Source organism: Lemur catta, chromosome 1 (genome assembly GCF_020740605.2).
Source record: "Lemur catta isolate mLemCat1 chromosome 1, mLemCat1.pri, whole genome shotgun sequence".
In the NCBI taxonomy this organism is placed as follows: domain Eukaryota; kingdom Metazoa; phylum Chordata; class Mammalia; order Primates; family Lemuridae; genus Lemur; species Lemur catta.
In genome coordinates this window covers 38346905-38369191 of record NC_059128.1, presented here as the reverse complement: position 1 = coordinate 38369191, position 22287 = coordinate 38346905, and the positions used below count along the sequence as shown (strand labels likewise).

At 39.6% G+C, this 22287-nt stretch overlaps 2 protein-coding genes across 3 annotated transcripts; one reads left to right on the top strand and one right to left on the bottom strand.

Moving 5' to 3' along the window:
• The first annotated feature begins 2132 nt into the window (after positions 1–2132).
• On the top strand, positions 2133–11386 carry TOMM20L (translocase of outer mitochondrial membrane 20 like). The gene is made up of 5 exons (XM_045566483.1): positions 2133–2296; positions 2488–2531; positions 6480–6561; positions 10215–10357; positions 11160–11386. Exons 1-5 carry the CDS (start codon positions 2161–2163, stop codon positions 11211–11213), a joined length of 459 nt encoding a protein of 152 aa, XP_045422439.1. The 5' UTR covers positions 2133–2160; the 3' UTR covers positions 11214–11386.
• Positions 11279–22166, bottom strand: TIMM9 (translocase of inner mitochondrial membrane 9). Of its 2 annotated transcripts, XM_045566508.1 has the most exons (5): positions 21981–22166; positions 19170–19253; positions 13567–13631; positions 13127–13222; positions 11279–11798 (listed from the first exon to the last, which is right to left on the bottom strand). In XM_045566508.1, exons 3-5 carry the CDS (start codon positions 13603–13605, stop codon positions 11664–11666), a joined length of 270 nt encoding a protein of 89 aa, XP_045422464.1. In that variant the 5' UTR covers positions 13606–13631; positions 19170–19253; positions 21981–22166; the 3' UTR covers positions 11279–11663. The 2 variants fall into 2 exon arrangements, with proteins under 2 accessions (XP_045422464.1, XP_045422455.1); XM_045566499.1 differs by lacking the exon at positions 19170–19253 and having other exon boundaries at positions 21981–22165.
• Positions 22167–22287: the final 121 nt, after the last annotated feature.

Sequence of the window (22287 nt, the reverse complement as noted above, 5' to 3'; positions counted from 1 at the left end):
TACCATGGAAACTTGCCTAAATATTTTTCAATTATTTTTCCTTATGGCCTCTGTGGTAATTTAAACTTCAGTAATCTGTGTATTTCAATTGCTGTGATAATTCTCCTGGCTTTATATGTCATTGTTTTCTTTGTCCCTGAACACCCACCTAAGCTAGACAATTTCCCTGGCTCTCCACCTCTCCATTTACCACTTACCACTTACCACAGGGATTAACTATGAGCTCAATGGAAGTGAAGGATGGGAAGAAGGCCTGGAGTGTAGTGGAGTTAGAAGACAAGTGCAATCCTCCTACAAAAGATCATCTGGAGCTGGGCTAAACCCACCACCAAGATTCTGAACACAAATCCAGTCCCAGATCACTAGTAACATTTACTGGATTGTTGATAATGTCCTTTCCTCCATGTTTACAATCAGGTTTTCACAATAACAAAGTTCTCAACTAGAACACTGAGTTATCATGGGAAGAAATATACAGTATCCAAGAAAGTAATGATATGTAACTGTCCCTTGCTTACTCTGGAATTGTGAGGGCCCGGGCTGCTACTCAGCCCCACTGGTAATCAGAGCAGTGATGAGCACCTTGCTTTGCTAGTAATATCAATAAATAAATAGCACATTAATAAATAGAAGTTGAATAATATTAAAAAAAGGAATTATTTAGTTAAGTCCTTACCTAGCTTATGCCTTCTCTTTGTCTCAGTATTGAGGACTGCAAAGTCCTAAACCTCTCTGACAGAGTAAAGGATCCTCCTTTGGCTAAAACCCCCAAATTTTAGAGTTGCTAGCCATGGGAGGATGTTCACATCCCATTTGCTTTCACTCTCTCCCCTTACTAATCATTACTAGATTTATCAAAGGCCAGCTTAAGAGAACAAAAAGCTGGAAGACACCTCTGCTTACTTCATCTGACCCCCTGTGCCCTCCCATTTTCATGGTTCTGACATGAGAGCTCTTTCAGACCACAAAGTTTCTTCTTAATAAAGGACTGAGGCTGGGAACTGGTTCTGGCCAGTCTCCTGAGGATGGACAGTTCATAAATTTGTGCCCTACCTTTCACCTTTTTATGTATAGCACCTAATTATAATGCATTTAAATGTTAAATCTCCACCTCTAAGTGATCACGGGATGTGTGTTACATACCTGTAAACCTAATGCCTGTATGTGGTTCTCCTTCGTGAATATTCATAGCTCCTCCTGTAGTAACTGGTTGACTATGTACACTTGGCCAATCCTTTCAGCAAAAGCTCCCATCTTACTCCCTCCCAGTGCCTGTCTCCAGGCTTCTGCCCAGGCTACGCTTCCCAGCCTGTCAGGATGGCCAGCCTGCAGATTGTAACCCTTTATAAGAAATAAAGTCTCCTTTCTAAATTTACTCTTTTTCAGTCGATAGTATAAAAATCAAAAAACTCTGGTATCTGGTGCAAAGTCTTACCTCTTTTCTTTCTGCTGTCTGCTAAATAAAGCAAATATTAGAAAGAAAAGCATCTAGGCCCGTTAAGGATTGTAGGTCTCTCGGTTGTTTTTAATCTGGCTTTGACTGCCTTTGACTGCCAGGCCCAGCTCGGCAAATTAACGTTTTTTCTAGGCTAAATAGGCGAGGCTTCAAAATTCTTCCTTTCTCCCACTATTGAGTGAAGATGGTTAGAGACCTTGGACTCCTGGGTCCTTTCAGGCGACACGGGAGACCAGGTTGGGGAGTACGGGCTAGTGTTGGCACTGTGAACTAGCAGATGGCCAAAGATGACCTTAGAGTCAACTTAACTTTGCAGGTGAGGGAACACAGGCCTGAGGAGGACCCAGGTCCCCAGCCAACCAGATTCTCTACAATACTGTGATTTGCCTGAATGAGTGTCCTAGGTATAGTGGCAGGGGCGTGTCTGGGGAAGGGGTTCAGAATTTGGAGTGCGCCAGACCTGGGTTCGAACAGAGCTCTGCTACTCGGTGGCTGTGGGACCCCCCACACACGTCCACTCAGACCCTCTGCCTCCTCATCTGTCCGCAGGCCTCTGAGCAAGGCGTGGGCGAGCCTGCGGCAGGGCGGACAGGAAGCCTGGAGGCCGGGATGGGCCGCCGCGCTGCCGCCCCCTGCCGGCCGGCCGCGTCCTCGCGCGCGCCAGCCCTCGCCCAGCGCTCGACTCGAGGGACGCCCGCGGCCGGATGCCCTGCGTGCGCACCCTCCTCGGCCTCCTGGCTGCCCTAGCGGCCTGTGGCGCTGTCGCCTTCCTCGGCTACTGTGTTTACTTAGACCGGAAACGGCGCGGGGATCCCGCGTTCAAGCGCCGCCTGAGGGACAGTGAGTGCGACGGAGGCAGAGGCGCGGCCGGGCCCAGAGGGCCGCCGGGTGGGCGGCCGGGCGGGCCGGGCCCACAAGGCCGAGGCTGGGACGCGAGTGTCGCCGCCGTCGCCGCTGCTGAGGGGCCCGCGGGGCCCACGCCGGCCTCGGGATGGGCCTCCCAACCAGCACGTGCCGTGTTGTGTTTGCAGAAAGAAGAGCCGAGCAGCGAAGGGCCGAGGCGCGGGCCGCGCAGGTGCAGTGCTGTAGAGGCGCCCGGGTGGCTTTCCAGACGCGGGCCTGGCCCGCCTGGGTCCCTCAGGTGGCCCGCAGGAGGCGCTTCCCGCGTCCCCGCCCGCCGCCGGGAAGAGGCCTGCCCTCAGGCCCCATGAGTTCTGCCCGAGGTTTAATCTTTACTCTCTTCTTACTGAAGGAAGAGGAACAGATGGGGTTATAAAAAGGCAGCTATAAAGTAAACACTGTGGGAACAGGCACTTACATTCTTTGGAAGCAGGAAGGGGAGCCTTTGCCCTATCAGAGCCGCACAGGGTACTTGGAAACCCAGGCCACGTATCACACAGTTACATGGCAATAACTTAGAATCAACTTATTTTGACTCTACACCACCGATTTTTGTCTCACACGGCCTTTCTTCTAGCCCAGAAACAACGCATCTTCGTGTTCTCTAAAACAGAATTGCTTTTTATTTTTTTTTTTTTAAGATGAGGCCTCACTGTATTGCCCAGGACGGTCTTATTAACTCCTAGGCTCAAGCAATCCTTCTTCCTCAGCCTCCCCAGCAGCTGGGATTATAGGTATGAGCCACCACGCCTGGCTTAGTTAGTTTTAAAGATAACAACTGTAGTCATCTTGGTGATTGGCCCAGCTTTAACTAACTGAAATCAGTTCTAAAAGTACTACATGGAGTTCTTAGGTTCTTCTATGAAATTTCAGAAGGAATTAAGTCTCAACTATCATTCTTTCTGCCAGTCAGCGCCAATTTGTGAGCCTCTTATGTGTGAGGCATTGTCCTAAGGCCTGGCAGAGGTTAGCAACAGGGGAGTAAGAATAACCCCCGCTCCCAAAGAAGGCAGTGGATAAAGTCAACAGATGTAACAAGAACTTAAGAGAAGCCAGATCATTTTCAGGGTAGGATTATCTTGGAGCGTGTTATATTTACCTATTGTTGTTTTAAGCTTAGTGGCTTAAAATGCTATCTGTTTTGCTCCTGAATCTGCAATCTGAGCAGGGCTTGGTGGGGATAGCATCTTTTTGCTCCATTCAGCTTCAGCCAGGATGGTTCCAGGGCAGTGTCTTGGGTCATCTGAAGGCTCACTCCTTCATGTTTGGTAGTTGGTGTTGGATGTTTACTTAGCTGGGACTGTTAGCCAGACCACCTTAGACATGTCTTCTCTGTGTGGCCTGGGATTCTTCTTTGTATAGTGAGCTGGGTCCCAAGGGGGCAAGCAAGCACAAGCGTGCGCACGTGCGTGCATACACACACACACACACACACACACACACACACACACACACAGAGTTATATATGGAGAGAGAGCGTGTCAGACCATGTGCCTATGTGGGTGAGCAGATGGTGCCACCTCTTGCATCATGGAGGCATACTCAAGCTCAGTTTCAAGGGGAGAGGAAATAGACTCTACCTATTGATAGGGGAGGCAAGATTCTGAAAGCACATATGGGACCGGGAATATTTCTATGGCTGTTTTTGGAAAATGCAGTTTTTCTGCAGAAGACTTTGGAGAGGAGGTGGCATTGAACTGAGCCTGGAAGGGTTCTTGATTTGGGGCCTGGTTTCAAGGAGACAACATTCAGGATGGAGGGAAATGCATGTGCATAAAAATGCAAAGTGGGGGATCTGCCAGACATATTCAGTCAATCAGTTTGGCAAGGGAGTCATAGTGAGGAATAGTGGGAGGTAATGCTGCAGAACTGAGGAGTTGAATTAGGGAAGTCTCGCTTTTAAAGCCAGGTTAAGGAATTTAAATTCAATGGGGAATACTGAAGAATTTCTAAGCAGGAATTTTTTAAAAAGAAGGAAAAGAAAAACAAATTTTGATTGATTAGGCAGGAGTGTGCTTGATGGATTGGAAGAGAGGACAAACTATTGCAGCAATGTAGGGGAGAGGTAATAAAAATCCTGAACTATAGTAGTGTTAGTGGTAACTGGGAAGAATAGATAGTTCATGCTGGCTGATTAAAGGATCACAGTGACTCTCAGACTTCAGAGTGCATAAGAATCACCTGAAAGCTTATTAAAATGCAAATTCCTGGGCCCTACTCCCAGAGATTGATTTAGTAGGTCTTAGTGAAGCCCAAGAAACTGCAATTTTAACAGCTCCTTTAGGTGATTCTTTATGAAACACAGGCCTCAGGTTCTGTACTCTTCCCTCTTCTCCCTAGAAGGATCCTTACCTTCTCAAAAGTGATCTCAGATGTACTACTCTAGACCTGGTGTCCCAAGTTTCATCTGCCAGACTCTGTCACCTGGATGCTTTGTTGACACCTCTAGCATGTTCAGAAGTAAATTCATCATCTCATCCCTTGCTCCTCCTCCTTCTCCTCCTGTTTTCCTGTGATGCTTCTGATATCACTAGTCACCCTGCTGTGGCCCTGACTCATCATGCTTAAATATCAACTTCATCCAGCATGATCAACATCCAATTTTTATTTTTTTATGATCTATGTCATATATATCCTACTCCTCTTCTATTTCCATTGCTTCCATGCTATTACCTTCTACCCAGGCTATGGCAATAGTTTCCTACCTTGTCTCCCTGCCTCTAATCATGCTGTCAGAATAAATTCCTTCTAAACTGCAGCTCCAAATATGTAACTCCTTGTAGTAGCTTCCTACTCTGCAGATTAAAGACCAACCTCAGCTTGGCAACATGCCTTCCATGGGTGCCTATTCTATACCGACTGCCTTATTTTTCTAAGGATTGGAAATAATATATGTAAACTCCATACTCTAAAGCTGGTCTTCAGTAATGGTAATTATTATTGTTGCTGCATTCACCCTATCATAATCCAGGTAAATAAGATCACTTTGGTATGTTCCCTGGAGTTTTGTGTTGCTTGTACTTTCTTCATCAAACTTTCACTGAACCTCTCCACATCTCAAATGTTATCTTTTCTGGGAAACCTTCCCTGATTCTCCAACCATGATGTAATGTGTTTGTACTTTGAGCCCCAGAGGACATCAGACTTCTTGTTGTACCTATGTGATGCCTTTCCCTTTGTTGGACTGTGGGCTCCTTGGGGATCGGCACAGAGGTCTTGGTCTCCTCTTCCTTCCAGCTCTTCCTAGTGTCCTGCCCTTGCTCACTAAACATCTATTGAATGGAACCTGTGGTTGTTACTGATCATTAGCATGTTTGCTGATAAAAGCTTAAAAGACCCCTCTCTAGGCTCATCCCATTTTAAAAAGAGAATTCTTAGGGGAAACAAACAAAAGCTCTCTGGATATAAAAGATTGAGGCTGAATTGACTGGCAGTAGAGTTGACATTTTAGGCTAGGGTTTGCCCATTTTACCTTGAAATATCAGCCCTAGGCATATACCAATGATGACACCATCTTGTGGCCATGGTTGCCTTAATGAACCAGGCCGCAGCAAACCAAAGTATCCTTCTGAACACTCACAAACTGCTCTGCCAACCCCCCCACCATGTCCTTTGCCTCGTTCCTTTTTTAGGGTGTGACTACAGAAGCCTTAGCATAGCTGCTTGCCTCCCCTACTAGAGATTTACTGCTGCATGAACAGGTATCAAAACCAAAAGACCAAAATGACCCCAAATAGCCCTATCAGCCAGAGAAATCATTGCAACGAAATCAACAAGCACTGTTAGTATCCCAGGCAAGAAAGTAATTTTGCAACATACAAAACTACCTTTGTTATGTTAATTACAGTAGGATTTCTGTTGTGTACCTAGTAAGCTGGGTAAAATACGGATAAAAGTTACTACAAGCATCTCAACTTAATTTAAATATGCCATGTATTTTTATCAACTGAAACTGTAACTCCATTTTAGAAAATTGGTTTAAATTTTATAAAGAACAGCTACATTTGTCATACTTTGGATTTAGACACTAGGTTCAGGATGTCCTTTTTAAATAAAAATTTTGATCAGTAACCATATACCTTACATTCATTACTCATTGTTAAATATTTTATGAATCTTTTAGTTGTGGGATCCAGAAAAGAATGAAAAATGGCAACAACTTTTTTTGCAAGAGGTACGGATGGGAGAACTTTGGTTATCTAGAGGTAAGAATGTAACATTCTTTTGTAAGTTATTTTAAAATTGACGTTCAAGAAATATTTATTGATTAGTATTTGTATGTCAAATAACTAGCTAGATGTGTTAACCAGTTTGTTCCAGTTAAAGAGAAACTATCCCAGCATTTTCACTTCATCACAGTCCCCCTCCACTATGTTAGTCTTCAAGTTTATGTTGGCAGTCTCAAAAGTGGGCAGATGGGAAAACAAAGCCAAGCATGAGAACACCTCATTTATTGTCATGTAAAATTCTAAGTAAATGAATTTTACAAATGACTTAATGTTAAGAATCAGAATTTTAAAATTTTGACTGGTGTACAAAATTTTCCGATTTTCTTAGAATATTAATAAAATACTTTTGTTGGTAAAATTGTTATGAGTGACCATTCTTTTTTTTTTTTTGAGACAGAGTCTCACTCTGTTCCCCGGGCTAGAGTGCTGTGGCGTCAGCCTAGCTCACAGCACCCTCAAACTCCTGGGCTCAGGTGATCCTTCTGCCTCAGCCTCCCGAGTAGCTGGGACTACAGGCATGCACCACCATGCCCGGCTAATTTTTTTGTATATATTTTAGTTGTTTGGCTAATTTCTTTCTATTTTTTTTTAGTAGACACGGGGGTCTCGCTCTTGCTCAGGCTGGTCTCGAACTCCTGAGCTCAAACGATCCGTCCGCCTCGGCCTCCCAGAGTGCTAGGATTACAGGCGTGAGCCACTGCGCCCGGCCTGAATGACCATTCTTGTACTGTGTTTAATGTGGTGATGCCTATAGGGGCTACCATACACTTAGTGGTCATAAACTATATTTGAATTATAATTTATTCCCATCTAATTCCAGATGGATTTGAGAAAACTTCACAATATGTCAATATTGACAGTAGACAATATATATTATGTATTTATGTATAAATATTATATATGGTAATCATAATGTTCTTATTCTGGTGTTAAACCCTGGAAAGGAAAAGAATTTGTCTTAAGACTTCTTAATGTGAGGGATAACTGATGTTGCTGGTAAATCCGCATTGCACCCATCAAGTACTGTATTTTTTTAAGTGTTCCAGACTCCTGTGTATATCACAATGCCTGTACCTATTTTTGCCTTTGTTGTCTTTTTTCAAAAGAATTTTTCAATCCATTTGTAAGTGGGTAGCATCCTCCCAGATTTATAACAACAGAGAGGAAGTCACGATCCTAGACAACTCACAGCAACAGCAATGCCCAAGATTTTTACATTTATTCAATGACCTAAAACCATATAAAGGTTTTGAGAAATGAAGAAAGTTGCAGCCATTCAAAATCATTGCACATTAATTATAATATGAAATTTTAGTATTTTACTGAGTACTATCTTTGCTTTTAGATGGAGTAATTTTTTAAGTGGATTAAATATATCTGCCAAATATTTATGGGAAAATGAATAGTTAGAACTGACTTAAATGGTATCAACAGGAATGACTTTACACAGCTAATGAAACTTAAACTAAGGACTTTCATGTGCACAGGCCTCGTTCAAGGCCCCCTAGTAATAAATTTGTATTCATAATTTCATATTCTTTTGTTTTTTTGACCCATAAACCACACACAAGAATTATATTCTTTTTCTTAAACATGGGTGGGCCCTCAAATTGTGTAAGCTAGGGACCTCACAAAATCTGGATTCATCCCTAGATATGGATACTTCCTGGATATAGGGTCAATTAAAATAGATAAAACCTTTCAAGTTTAACTTTTATTGAATTGGGTAGTATATATAGGTAGAGAAGAAAATTCTGAAATATAAGTCAAAAGAAAAAATAACATTTTATCACACTGTATTCCCATTGACTTCATATTTAACAGCTATCATGTGATAGTTTAGATTTAGAGGTGGATAAGTTACAAATATTTTGATGATTAGAACAAAAATTACAAACTTGAGTTTTTACGTTTTTTCCTCTCTCAAAGGTGATAACATTTTTTCTGTGAATCCTTAAATTGATTCATTAGCTCTCTAAGGGTTATATACTTTTTTTTAATCATCCTGTTATTTTAGAAGGAAGGGTTATATACTTATATAATTTTAATCCAGTTTTCAATCTTGGCTGCTTATTCTCCATCAAACCCCAAACTAATTAAATCACAATGGGGGGGGGACCCAGGTGTATTTTTAAAAATTTCCCTAGATTACTACAATATAAATCCAACATTGAGTACCAGTGTAGTATTCTAATGTGGTAATTTTTCACCCAGTTTTGTGCAATCTTCTTTATTCCCCTTTGCCATCTTCCCAATTTTCATTACTTTGCTATCAGGTAGAGAATATAGTTCTACAGCCATCTCAACTGTGGCTATGTCTATAGGGGACCATAGGCCCAATAATTTTGATTGAAATTTCTAAGGACATGGTGTAACTGAGTTTATTGGTTGGTTGACTTAATTGACAAAATTGTATTATCTCCGTGAAGCTGTAATATTGTTAATTTCAAATAAACCTTAGTGAAATACTAGTACAGTATTTCAAGTGAAAAATACCTTCTTATTAAATGTGTGAGAATGTGAGAAATACATTACTCAAAACTCAACAATGAAATTTCTCTTGTTGAAAATGTAAAATTAGTTATCTAGATAGACACAAAACCTAAGTCTTAAAATCTACATAATACTGAGAAAGCCTGCTTTGTGTATCTAAGTCAGGTCATATCCCTTAAGGTTTTTCAGTTTAAGCTTAACAAATCTTTGGAAAAGATTTTTTTCTGTCATGCACTTTTCATATGACCATGTATTTCAACCAATAAATGGAAAATTAGTTTCAGTTAATAAGAACCCTATATATTTAACTGTAGTGAAATATATTTCCTACCTAGTTATATGAAGTATGTCAAAATTTCAATTTCTATGATTATATAATACCAGAAGAGAGGCAGTGTACTCTAGTCTCAATGGTTAGAAAATTAGGTTCTATTCCTAATTCTGGCATTAATGCTGTGAAACCTTAAATCATTTCACTGATCTTTACCTCGGTTTCCTAAAAGTAAAACTAAGTCATTCCATGTTCTAACTTAAACAGAAATGCTATGATTAATTTCTACTCTTCACAAATTTTTATTGTTTCTTCACAGCCAGTCATTTTAAAACTCATTTTAAAACTTTACTTAGAAATCATAGTTCATAAATTTCTTATTTTCTCCCTCTGGCTATGTAATTCATGTTACACTAAATCTTGTTTCAATTCTGATAATGAAATCTATTTTTAAGGTTTCATTTAGCTAGAACAGATGTTTCATTTGTAATATGTTACCAATCACACATGCAAAGATAACCCATCTCCTGTTAATAAAAGCAGTCCACACCTTAAAAAAAAAACTCTCAGTACCCTGTCCCTCATATACCCAAATTGCAGGACGTGAACTTTTGCAATGCAAGAATGCAATTCTAAACAGTAAGAATACACTTACTGTAATTTGTCTCATAAATTATTCATATTGCAGCTTCACCATGGTGAAGCTCAACATTTCCCCCATTTGTTGTAATCTTCACAAGACTTGTTTATATAGTCCTTAGTTTGATATGCTTTTTAATTTTTAAAGCTTGTTGCTTTCTTGGTAATTTATAGAATATTTTGAAAAACTTCAAAATTTTGCTCAAAACTTACCAATCTGTTTCAGGAGAACATAGAATGGGGGTTGAACATCTCAGCAATGCCCTTTTAGTGTGTGGGCAACCAGAGGAACTTCTGAAGGTTTTCAAACACACACTCCCTCCCAAGGTATTTGAGATGCTGTTGCACAAAATTCCCCTTATTTGCCAGGTGAGCACATATTTAATTATCTTTGACAAATGTACACCATAAACAGCCATGTTGGGCTTGATTATATAGAAATTACGAAGTATGTGTGTGAATTGGCTAAAATTTTGAGTGCAATCTCTGAATTTTTCATTGCTTTTCTTGCTTTAAGATGAAGCAAGCCTATTCTTGCATGTTCCTTTGACTATAATGAATTGTATATTTTGTTGAGTATTATACACGTTTCAACACTTCAACTTTAAAGTAGAACAATACTTCTGCTTTCTATTAACATACAAAACATAGAAATCACTTTGGTAAATATAAGCACACAGGCTAGTGTTCTCTTAAATACAAGTTTAGATTGGTATCAATGAAATCCATTCATAAGCCAATTGATTAACAGGTATTAGTCCACTTACATTTTACCGACTGTCTGGTATACTTACGCATCAACTAGAATTTCCTACAAATGCTTGGATTTCCTTCAGGATTCATTAGTCATAAGACATTACTTTAACTTTGGTTCACTTTTTATTAGACTGATCCCATGTCATGGCTAAGAATAAACTGTATATTGTCTATCAGACTCAGAATCATTCATTAGACTCTTAGGTTTTGAACAAAACACAAACAGTAGACTCCACTAGAGCACAACAGTTAACTCTTAAACATTCCCAAGCTAGTCACAGATGGGATGTTTCCTGAAGATATATGCAAATGTCAGTAGGACAGGAATGTGTAATGCTCACCCTGACACAAGGGAGGCAAAAAAAAGATTGTGGATTGACATGATTAGCAAGTAACTATTTTATGTATTTACCAGCAATTTGAGGCAGACATGAATGAACAGGAATACTTGGAGGATGATCCTGATTGAAAAACATTTCACCGTATCCACAGTCCAGTCAGAATACTATGGTACTATATAGTATAAACAACTGCTCAGTGATATTTCCATTTATTTTACTTTTAGTAATAAAAATTTTTTTCTATCTCATACATGATTGACCACATATTTTGCTTTAAAATTAACAGTCACAATTAAAGAAACAATGGTTTATTTTTCTAATCAAGTGACCAAGCTGCTGAATCTTAAGGCCTCAATAAATGTTGCATCTTACTATTTTCATTGAATAATCAAACCTTCTATTTTGATTATTCCTCATAAATAGCAATTTTCTTTCTCCGGTGGCTTCCATTTGCCAGTCATGACAGATGGTTTAACGTGGTGGCTACTGCTTTCAGGGGGTTCTATCAGATGACTCCTCATTTCCAGTGCAGCAGCTCTTGGCAATCTTTCATTGAAAGTCCATTCATCAGGACTTCTCTATCGTGGCTGGCCAAGGAGTCCTGCTTTGGCTGCCAGAGCTTCATTCTGCTGAATATGATATTCCTGAAATCTCATGGATATTCTTTGTGTCATTTTTAAATATTTCTGTAAGCAATGTTCTGAACAGGTGGTCTAGAAATAAAAAGGGAAGATCCAAGAGGCAACACAAAATAACAATTTTTAAAAATGCATGTATTCCAAAAGAACAGCCAGTGGGTGCTTTTCTTTTCTTTGAATATATCTGAGAATTAAATATTATTATTAATGGGTAGCAAGTGACCATAGCTTTCAATTGTTGATACTTTAATGCATTTACAAGAATATATATTGAATGCCTACCAGTTTGTAGAAACTAAGAACAATGGAATCCCTGCCTTCAAGAAGCTTCTGGACTTGATTTTCTGCTGATGTGCTTCAATATTAAGTGTAAGCCCACATGCCTGTCCCCTTATTCAGACTGTTAAAATGTAGACCCAATAGCAAGTTTGTTCCTTTTAAATAAGAAACCCCATTTTCAATATTCTTAACTTAATTGACAACTTTTTAAGAGAATATTATACTCCTAACTCAATCATTTAACAAGTACTTATTGATTGCTGGTTATATGCTAAGTTCTTGGCATGCATGTTTACCAGCATCTTCCACTGAAGGATGCTTATGTCATTTTGACCAAATATATAAGTGTTTTGATGAAGGACATTAGAAGTTAAGATTTCTAATAGGGTTGGGTTTTCAGAGTCCACCTATGCAATATGAGCCACCAAATTCAAGCTTTGCTTTTTCCAACGTCAACTAGAGTTCTCAGGGCCAGAGAGAAAGGCTATGTCAAGTTTCTCTAGCCAGGCCATCTTGACTGAAAGGTAATTAGTAAGAATCTTTGCTGTGGAACAATAACTCAGCAGCCCCAGGCATCTCTAAAATGGTCTGCCTTGGTACAATATGACTGTCATATTAAATTTGGCATTGTTAAACTCAGTGAGGCCAGGTGTGGTAGCCCACACCTGTAATCCTAGCACTTTGGAAGGCCAAGGAAGGAGGATCACTTGAGGCCAGGAGTTTGAGACCAGCCTGAGCAACATGGAGAGACCTCATGTCTGCATGAAATAGAAATATTAGCCAGCCATGGTGGCATGTGCCTGTTAGTTCCAGCCACTCAGGAGGCTAGGACAAGAGGATTGCTTGAGCCAGGAGTTGGAGGTTGCAGTGAGCTATGATGATGCCACTACACGCTAGCCTGGGCAACAGAGCAAGACCTTGTCAAAAAATCATACCAAAAAACAACAATAAAAACCCCTCAATGCCATGGGGTCCTTGGCTGTTTCAGTGCCTCCAAGCAATGGAACACAAAAGGTAGCCCAAATTCCTGTAGTAAGTAGGAACAAGTAAAATGCTTAGGGTGATCCTATTTATATTATTCATGACAAGTTGGAGAATTTTTAGTGAGCAACATCTTTTCATACCTCTTCAGGTTTTACTTCTCTTGTTGTGAAGTCTTTAACACAGTCCAAAAAGCAGGTTTCTGTAAGTTTATTGTAGGTCCCAAGAAATTCCTTAAACTACAAACAAATCAGAATGTTCTTTAATATTTGGTTTTTAAAACAAAAGTGCTTTGAAACTTAAATTACCAATATTTTGTATTTAGACAAAATATCCTGTAATACCCAAAATCATAGGTTCTTTTGCTAACTTAAATGGGTATAATATGATCTATAACATAGTCTTATTTTCTAGTTGAATATTTTTTCCTTATCAGTCAAATGAAAAATACACATGCTCTGTATCATTGAATATCCACTTTTGGAAATGAAATAGAAGCATTTATTTTGACTGACATGGTTGCATCCAGTGGTACCTTTACCTTTTTTTGCAAACTCCCTTTCACTTAATTAGAATACCTTACCTGTTTTATCTGATCAGATTCTGGTATTTGTGCAGCCATTTTCTTTTGGTATGTTTATTAGTCACCTGATTTAAAAATTGAAAAAAAAAAAAAAAGATTGTTAATCTATGAACAAATGATTTTAGGCTAACTGAAGAGTTAGGTAATCATTGTTCATATTATGTAAATTTCTGTGTATGTAATGTGCCACCCCACCCCCCCAGTTTCCCAGATCATTAATGACAATAGAGTTTTTTTGTTTTTTTTTTTTTTGAGACAGAGTCTCTCTCTGTTGCCCGGGCTAGAGTGAGTGCCATGGGGTCAGCCTAGCTCACAGCAACCTCAAACTCCTGGGCTTAAGTGATCCTACTGCCTCAGCCTCCCCAGTAGCTGGGACTACAGGCATGCACCACCATGCCTCGCTAATTTTTTCTATATATATATTTTAGTTGGCTAGATAATTTCTTTCTATTTTTAGTAGAGACAGGGTCTCACTCTTGCTCAGGCTGGTCTGGAACTCATGACCTCGAGCGATCCACCCGCCTTGGCCTCCCAGAGGGCTAGGATTACAGGCGTGAGCCACTGTGCCCGGCCTGACAATAGAGTTTTAAAATGTTAGTATCCATGCTAAAGAATTGTAACTTCAGAATAGACAGAGCCAACTAATTTCACTTAATAAAAGGAAGAGGCTTTTTAAAAAAAACTATTTAAGAAACAGAAGTTTGGATTTTATCAGACTATTAGAACTTGAATGGGCCTCAGTAGTCATATTATACCCTTATTTTTCAGGTAAGAAACAGCCTTACTGGAGACATGCAAGCAAAAGTTGTACAACTCTCAGAAAAATAGGGAAAAGGGGGACCTTTTCAACTCGATAAACATCTATAAAAAACCCCATAGTCTACATACTTAATGGTGAAGTAGACAATATTTTCCTATAAGATTGTGAGGAAAGATGTCCATTCTCACCACTCTTATTCAACATACTGCTGAAAGTTCTATCCAGTGCAGTGAGGCAAGAAAAGGAAAAAAAAGACATAAAGACTGTAAAGGAAGAAAATAAAAACGTCTCTATCTGCAGATAACATGATTGTGAACATAGAAAATCCTAATGGATCTACAAAAAAACTTAGAATTAACAACTGAGTTCAGCAAGGCTACAGGATACACAATAAACATCCAGACATCAATTGTATTTCTACATATTAGCAATGAACACATGTACACTGAAATTAAAAATACCATTTACAATTACTCAAAAAAAAAAAAAAAAACCAAAGGATTTAGGGGTAAATCTAAAAAATCTAACAAAATATGTATATAGGGCTTATATGTTGAAAACTACAGAATGATGACAAAAGAAATCAAAGACCTAAACAAATGGAGAGAGATACCATATTCATAGAGAAGATTCAATATAGTAAGAATGTCAGTTTTCCCAAAACCGATATACAGGCTTATTGCAATTCCTATCAAGATCCCAGCTAGATTTCTTATAAATATATACAAGATTATTCTAAAATTTATATGGAAAGCAAAGGGGCTATTAATAGAATAGCTAAAACAAATTTGGAAAATGAATAATAAAAGCATACATGATTTCAAGACTTACACAGCTATAGTAATCAGTGCTGTGTAGTATTGGTGTAGGGACAAATAGATCAATGTAACAGAGAACTCAGAAATAGATTCACACAAATAAACCCAACTGATTTTCAGTAAAGGTGCAACAGCAATTAGATGAAGGAAGGATAGCCTTTCAAACAAATGGTACATCCACAGTCACAAACTTTAACCATGAATTAAGTCTCTCACCTTACATAAAAATTTACTCAAAATGAATCAGGGACTTAAAAGTAGAAGATAAAACTACTAAAACTTTTGGAGAAATATGAGAAAATCTTAGGGCTTTATAGCTGGGCAAAGAGTTATCAGATTTGATATCAAAAGCATAATCCATAAGAGGAAAAATTAATAAATTAGACTTCAAAATTAAAGACCTTTGACAAGGAATCATTGCTGCTAAAAAAATGCTTTGTGAAAGATATCATTAATAGAATGAAAAGACAAGCTACAGACTGGGAGAAAATATTTGCAAATTGCATATCTAACAAAGAACTAGTAAGTAGAAGATATCAAGAACTCATAAAATTCAACAATGAAAACAATTAGAAAATGGGCAAAAGTTATGAGAAGATATTTCATCAAAGAAGACATACATATGGCTAGTAAACACATGAAAAGATGTTCAATATCATTAGCAATTAGGGAAACAGAAATTAAAACCACAATGAGGGCCGGGCGTGGTGGCTCACGCCTGTAATCCTAGCACTCTGGGAGGCCGAGGCGGGTGGATCGCTCGAGGTCAGGAGTTTGAGACCAGCCTGAGCAAGACCCCGTCTCTACTAAAAATAGAAAGAAATTATATGGACAACTAAAAATATATATATAGAAAAAATTAGCCGGGCATGGTGGCGCATGCCTGTAGTCCCAGCTACTCGGGAGGCTGAGGCAGTAGGATCGCTTAAGCCCAGGAGTTTGAGGTTGCTGTGAGCTAGGCTGACGCCATGGCACTCACTCTAGCCTGGGCAACAAAGTGAGACTCTGTCTCAAAAAAAAAAAAAAAAAAATTAGCTGGGTGCGGTCATATGCAACTACCATACGACCCAACAATTGCATGTCTGGGCTTTTATCCTAGAGAAATGAAAATTTATGTTCACACAAAAACCTGTATGAGAATGTTTATAAGAACTTTGTTCATAAAAGTCAAAAACTGGAAACAACCCAGATATTCTTCAGTGGGTGAATAGTTAAGAAAAACTGGTACATATATACCATGGAATATTATTCAGCAATAAAAGGATGAGGTATCAATATATAACAACAGCCTGGAAAATGAGTAAAAAAAGCCAATCCTAAAAGATTATATATTTATACAATGACAGCATCCCCCCCCCCCCTCTTTTGAGACAGAGTCTCGCTCTGTCACTGGCTAGAATGCCATGTAGCTCACAGCAACCTCAAATGCCTGGCTCAAGTGATCCTCCTGCCTCAGCTGCCAGAGTAGCTGGGACAACAGGCACGCGCTACCTCATCTCCCTAATTTTCTCTATTTTTAGTAGAGACATGGGTCTCGCTCTTGCTCAAGCTGGTCTCAAACTCCTGAGCTCAAGTGATCTTCCTGCCTCGGCCTCCCAGAGTGCTAGGATTACAGGCATGAACCACCCGGCCCAGCCTACAATGACAGAATTACAAAAATGGAGAACATATTAGTGGTTACTAGGGATTAAGGAGGGGGTGGGACAGGAGGGAAGTGGGTATTGTTACAAAGGCAAGGAGACACCTTTGTAATAGAAATATTCTGTATCTTGACTGTATCAATATCCTGAATGTGATATTGTACTCTTTTTGTAAGATGGTAACATCTTACAAAACTGGGTAAAGGGCATAAGAGACCTTTGTATTATTTCTTAGAACTGCATGTGACTCTATAATAATCTTAAAAGAAAAATCAGCCAGCACCATGGCACATGCCTGTAATCACAGCTACTCAGGAGGCTGAGGCAGGAGGATCACTTGAGCCCAGGGGTTTGCAGCTGGAATGAGCTATGATTGGGCTACTGCACTCCAGCCTGGCTGAGAGAGCAAGACCCTGTCTCTAGAAATATAAATAAATAAATAAATGATTTAACTTTATAGTCCTTGCCAAAGAATAAGATACAAGTTCCAAACTAGAGTTCCTTTGGATTCCCACTAAGAAAAGAATCTGAAAAGATCGAAGAACTAGGAAGACAACTTTTTTGGAAGTATTAAATGAAAGCATTGTTTTGTGGGAACTTAAAATCTCATTCTCTTTTTTATTCCTATTCTTGTATTTCTTTGGGTTAAAATTCATATTTATTGACTTTTTCAACTAGAGGTCAGAAAGGCAGAAAGTATGAAATCTTTAAGTGTTCTGTAAGTTTCTTTTTTTTTTGAGACAAGAGTCTCACTCTGTCACTCCAGCTAGAGTGCCGTGGCATCAGCGCAGCTCACAGCAACCTCAAACTCCTGGGCTCAAGCGATCCTCCTGCCTCAGCCTCTCAAGTAGCTGGTACTATGGGTATGCACCAGCATGCCCTGCCAATTTTTCTAATTTTTGTAGAGACAGGGGTCTCAGTCTTGCTCAGGCTGGTCTGGAACCTCTGACCTCAAGCGATCCTCCCACCTCGGCCTCTCAGAGTGTAAGTTTCAGAGACTGGTATAGTGTGCTGCCTTTACCCCGACTTTCCCCTTATACAATTCATGGTGACAAATGATGGCTGTTATTGGGAAGTCTTTGACAAACATAGATAAGGAGTGCCCCAAGTAGTGTTGGTGTGAATATTCTTTCTTGATATTGTCTTTCAACATACATTCCTTAATCACTTGAACCTAGGAGTTCGAGGCTGTAGTGAGCTGTAATTGTACCACTGCACCCCAGCCTGGGCAACAGAGTAAGACCTTGTCTCTTAAAAACAAACAAACAAACAAACAAACAAAATTATATAAACATACACACACTTTCCTTAAACAGTGTATGTTTCTTTCTATAAATAAAGGTTATCACACTATAAAATTTATTAAGTTTTTGAGAAATAAAAGATAAATAGTTCTACCATTCAAAAACCACTGTTAACATGATTTTTCTCTAGAATCATTTGATTATATATTTTTAAAATATTTTTCCAGACCTACATTTAATTTCAAGAGCTAGCAGTCAGCAGTTTTAAGTCTGCTTAAATCTCCAAAGCTATTTTCTATAGGCACCAATATCAAGATTATGGTACACAGAATTGTAAGCAATTGTTCTTAGAAAATACTAGAGACAATTGAGTGAATAAATGATTTTCAGAATTATTTGCTAGTTTGAGGTCTTTTAAATCTTTCACCATTCATTTTGCAGTAATTTAATCACAAGCTCTGATAACTGACAAAGTCCAAAAGCCACACAAACCACCTGATAGTGAGAACAGGTAGGATTGTGGTTGTCCTTTTATTTGATCCTAGTTTCCAGATATTATAACAAATGTTGTTATTGTAGAGGCAAAGATCCAATCAGGGGTTACCTTCTGGTTATATCTCTGAAACCTGGAGAGGGAAAAAAAGGAATTATAGAGTTCTAGAGTCCCTGGCTTTGATCTTGGGGATGATTACAGCAATGCTGTTATTTTTGTGCCAAACAAAATATAACCTAGAATCAGGTGACTTAAGAGTGAAGGAAGGCCGGGCGCGGTGGCTCACACCTGTAATCCTAGCACTCTGGGAGGCCGAGGCGGGTGGATCGCTCGAGGTCAGGAGTTCGAGACCAGCCTCAGCAAGAGTGAGACTCCGTCTCTACTAAAAAAAATAGAAAGAAATTAATTGGCCAACTAATATATACATATAGAAAAAATTAGCCGGGCATGGTGGCGTATGCCTGTAGTCCCAGCTACTCGGGAGGCTGAGGCAGTAGGATCGCTTAAGCCCAGGAGTTTGAGGTTGCTGTGAGGTAGGCTGACGCCACGGCACTCACTCTAGCCAGGGTAACAAAGCGACACTCTGTCTCAAAAAAGAAAAAAAAAAAAAGAGTGAAGGAAGATCTTATTCAGCCATCAAGCTCAAACCTTTTCTGGTGCATGAGTTTCCTTTCTGTTTTGGAAAAGCTGTCCAACTTTTGCTTGAATGTCTCCAGTGAGGCTGTTTCTTACCTGAAAAATGAGGGTATTATAATATGACTACTGAGGCCCATTCAAGTTCTAATAGTCCTTGATAAAATCCAAACTTCTGTTGCTTAAAACGTTTTTTTAAAAAAAGAGCCTCTTCCTTTTATTAAGTGAAATTAGTTTGCTTTATCTATTCTGAAGTTACAATTCTTTAGCATGGATACTAATATTTAAAAAAAAAAGTATTGTCATGCTATCCTTATTTTTCCATGTAGTAACTATACATTACACTTTATGGTTGTCCTAATAATCCTAGGAGGGATGGTTCAGAAATATCAAGAAACTTGGGGCCGGGCACAGTGGCTCACGCTTGTAATCCTAGCACTCTGGGAAGCCGAGGTGGGTGGATCGCTCGAGGTCAGGAGTTCGAGACCAGCCTGAGCAAGAGCAAGACCCTATCTCTACTAAAAATAGAAATTATCTGGCCAACTAAAAATATATATAGAAAAAATTAGCCGGGCATAGTGGCGCATGCCTGTAGTCCCAGCTACTCGGGAGGCTGAGGCAGTAGGATCGCTTGAGCCCAGAATTTGAGGTTGCTGTGAGCTAGGCTGACACCATGGCACTCACTCTAGCCGGGCAACAGAATGAGACTCTGTCTCAAAAAAAAAAAAAAAAAAAAAAAAAAAAAGAAAGAAACTTACAAGGCAGCTGGGGCCTACTAAGTAAGTAAGGTGTTTGGACTTCAAAATCCAGTATTTTCCCCTTCATACCCCAAAACCTAAAAACATTTTCCAAATAGCCAAACACATGTTGTAAGCTAAGTGATCAAACCTAGCATCACAAAACGTGGGTCTCAACATTAGTTGTTTCATGGTGTGATGCAATAAGGTACACAGCATCACCTATGTGGTATTTTTGCCAAAATATTTATCTGACTGTGATCATGAGGGAATAATTAGGAAATTCTACAATATGGGATAACTTCTAGGATGACTGGGCTGGTCTTTTAAAAAATGTCAGTCATGAAGAAAAGAAATTTAGGGCTGATTAGATTAAGAAGCTAAAGAGTCATGACAACTAAACACAATTTATAGACCTTGATTGGATCCTGAGTCAAAAAAGAAACATTTTTGAGGTTAAAATAAAGGCATTTTTGGGATAATTGGGGAAATCTGAATATATTAAGTATGATAATCTTATTGAGGCTATGTAATAGAATGACCTCAAGGAGATCTAGGCTGAAGAAATTAGGGTTAAAGGTCATATCTGAAACTTATTTGCAAATGGTTCAGAAAAAAAGTGTATTTATATATGTATATGTAGAGAAAGAGTGGGAAAGAGAAATGAAATCCAGTAAAAAATGCTAACAACAAAAAAGAAATAAAGAAAAAATCTCATAAGCCATGTTTTTTGTTCTAGGGTTATCAGTATCTTTTATTTATTAGGTCAAATGTCTAAATTCATCTGAACTAACTTGTTTGATACAACTTAACAGGACTCTACCAGATGACCTTTTATTTTAGATTATTTGCAGCAGGTTTAGGAAGTTATACCTTACTAATTCACAGCTGTAATTCATCTTATTATTAACCAGAGCAAAACGTACTTTGCAAAGACTACTGCATACTACTTTCAGTTTGAAAAACTAGCTTCAAGGCAAAAAGTATGAACCCTAGGAGTACTAGACTAGATGGGGACAAGACTACTTGGGTTTTGTTTTTTGAGAGAGGGTCTTGCTCTGTTGTCGGGGCTAGAGTGCAATGGCGTCATCATAGCTCACTGCAACTTCAAACTGCTAGGCTAGAGCAATCCTCCTGCCTCAGCTTCTCACATAGCTGGGCCTAAGTACTTGGGTTTTAACATCAGCTGTGATATTAAAGGACTCGTAAGATCCAAACTATTTATTCAAGTCATTTTAACGAGTGCCTGTGCTCAGACCTTAGAGACTAGAGGAGAGAAGTCATTGTTTCTTTCACAGCTAAGTTACACCTAGAAAATAAGGGAGTTAAATAATCTCCAAGGTCTCTTCCAGCTCTGACATTGTCATTCTATCTTTTAATAAACATATTACACAACAAATTGTGAACAAACAGGTACAGCCTATGAACCCAATAACGAAGGGGAAAACGTAAGTGGTGTAAAAAATAATCATTAATTACAGAAACTCATCAAGATACAAAAAAAAAAAGGTTCTCCAAAGCGGGGCCCTTAAGATCCCTTTTAAGTCTAGACTTCTACGAAAGTAGACAACTGAGATATAAAAAAAATAAAATTCTTTATTTAGCTTTTACATCGGACTACATTTTTTTTTTTGCTTTGATTAATCTATTTTAAAGGCTCTAGTAAGGCGTAAAGCGAAAGCTCTAAGCGCCACCTCGAAAATTAGCACATCAGGGAAGGAGTGTTGCCTCTGGTATTCCGTCTACAGAGGATAGTTCAGTTAAAGGAGGCTCTTCTACCTGTCGGCTCAAGGTCACGGTGTGGTTACCTTACAGTCTAATTCTCTCACTGTCCCAAAACAAGACTCTGACTTCCCAAATCTGGGTTGGGGCTGGCTCAGGGCCTCAAGTTCCTACCTTCACCCCGCTGACACGGTCCCTGGCTAGGTAAGAACCCGCCCCGAGGACGCGATGCCTGGCTCCGCAGCCCCCGACAACCCCACGTACACGCGGCGGCCTCCTCCGGAGCCCCCACCACCTTTCCGGAGCATAGCCTGCTGCCCCCCGCCCGGGAACCAGGGATTCTGAAGGCAGAAAAAAGAGACCATACTCAAGCACAGGCTCTCGCATCCGACATCTGTACGAGGCTGGGGGGCTGCGCTGGGTTGACTCCGGGGACAGAGGGTCAGGATCAGGGTAAGCGCTGCGGCCGCTCCATAGCAAAGAACACGTGGGAGCGGTGATGTCAAGAGCACCTAAACCCTTCTACGCTGATTCGTTATAACGCGAGGACATCTAGAGGAAAAAGCCGATATCAAGAGCGAATTATAAAATCACCTAAGAATTAATTTTTGTGGTTTTGTGCTTAGACAACGCTCTTTCTTTCTGACTTCCTCGCCAAAAACGACCCGAATCTG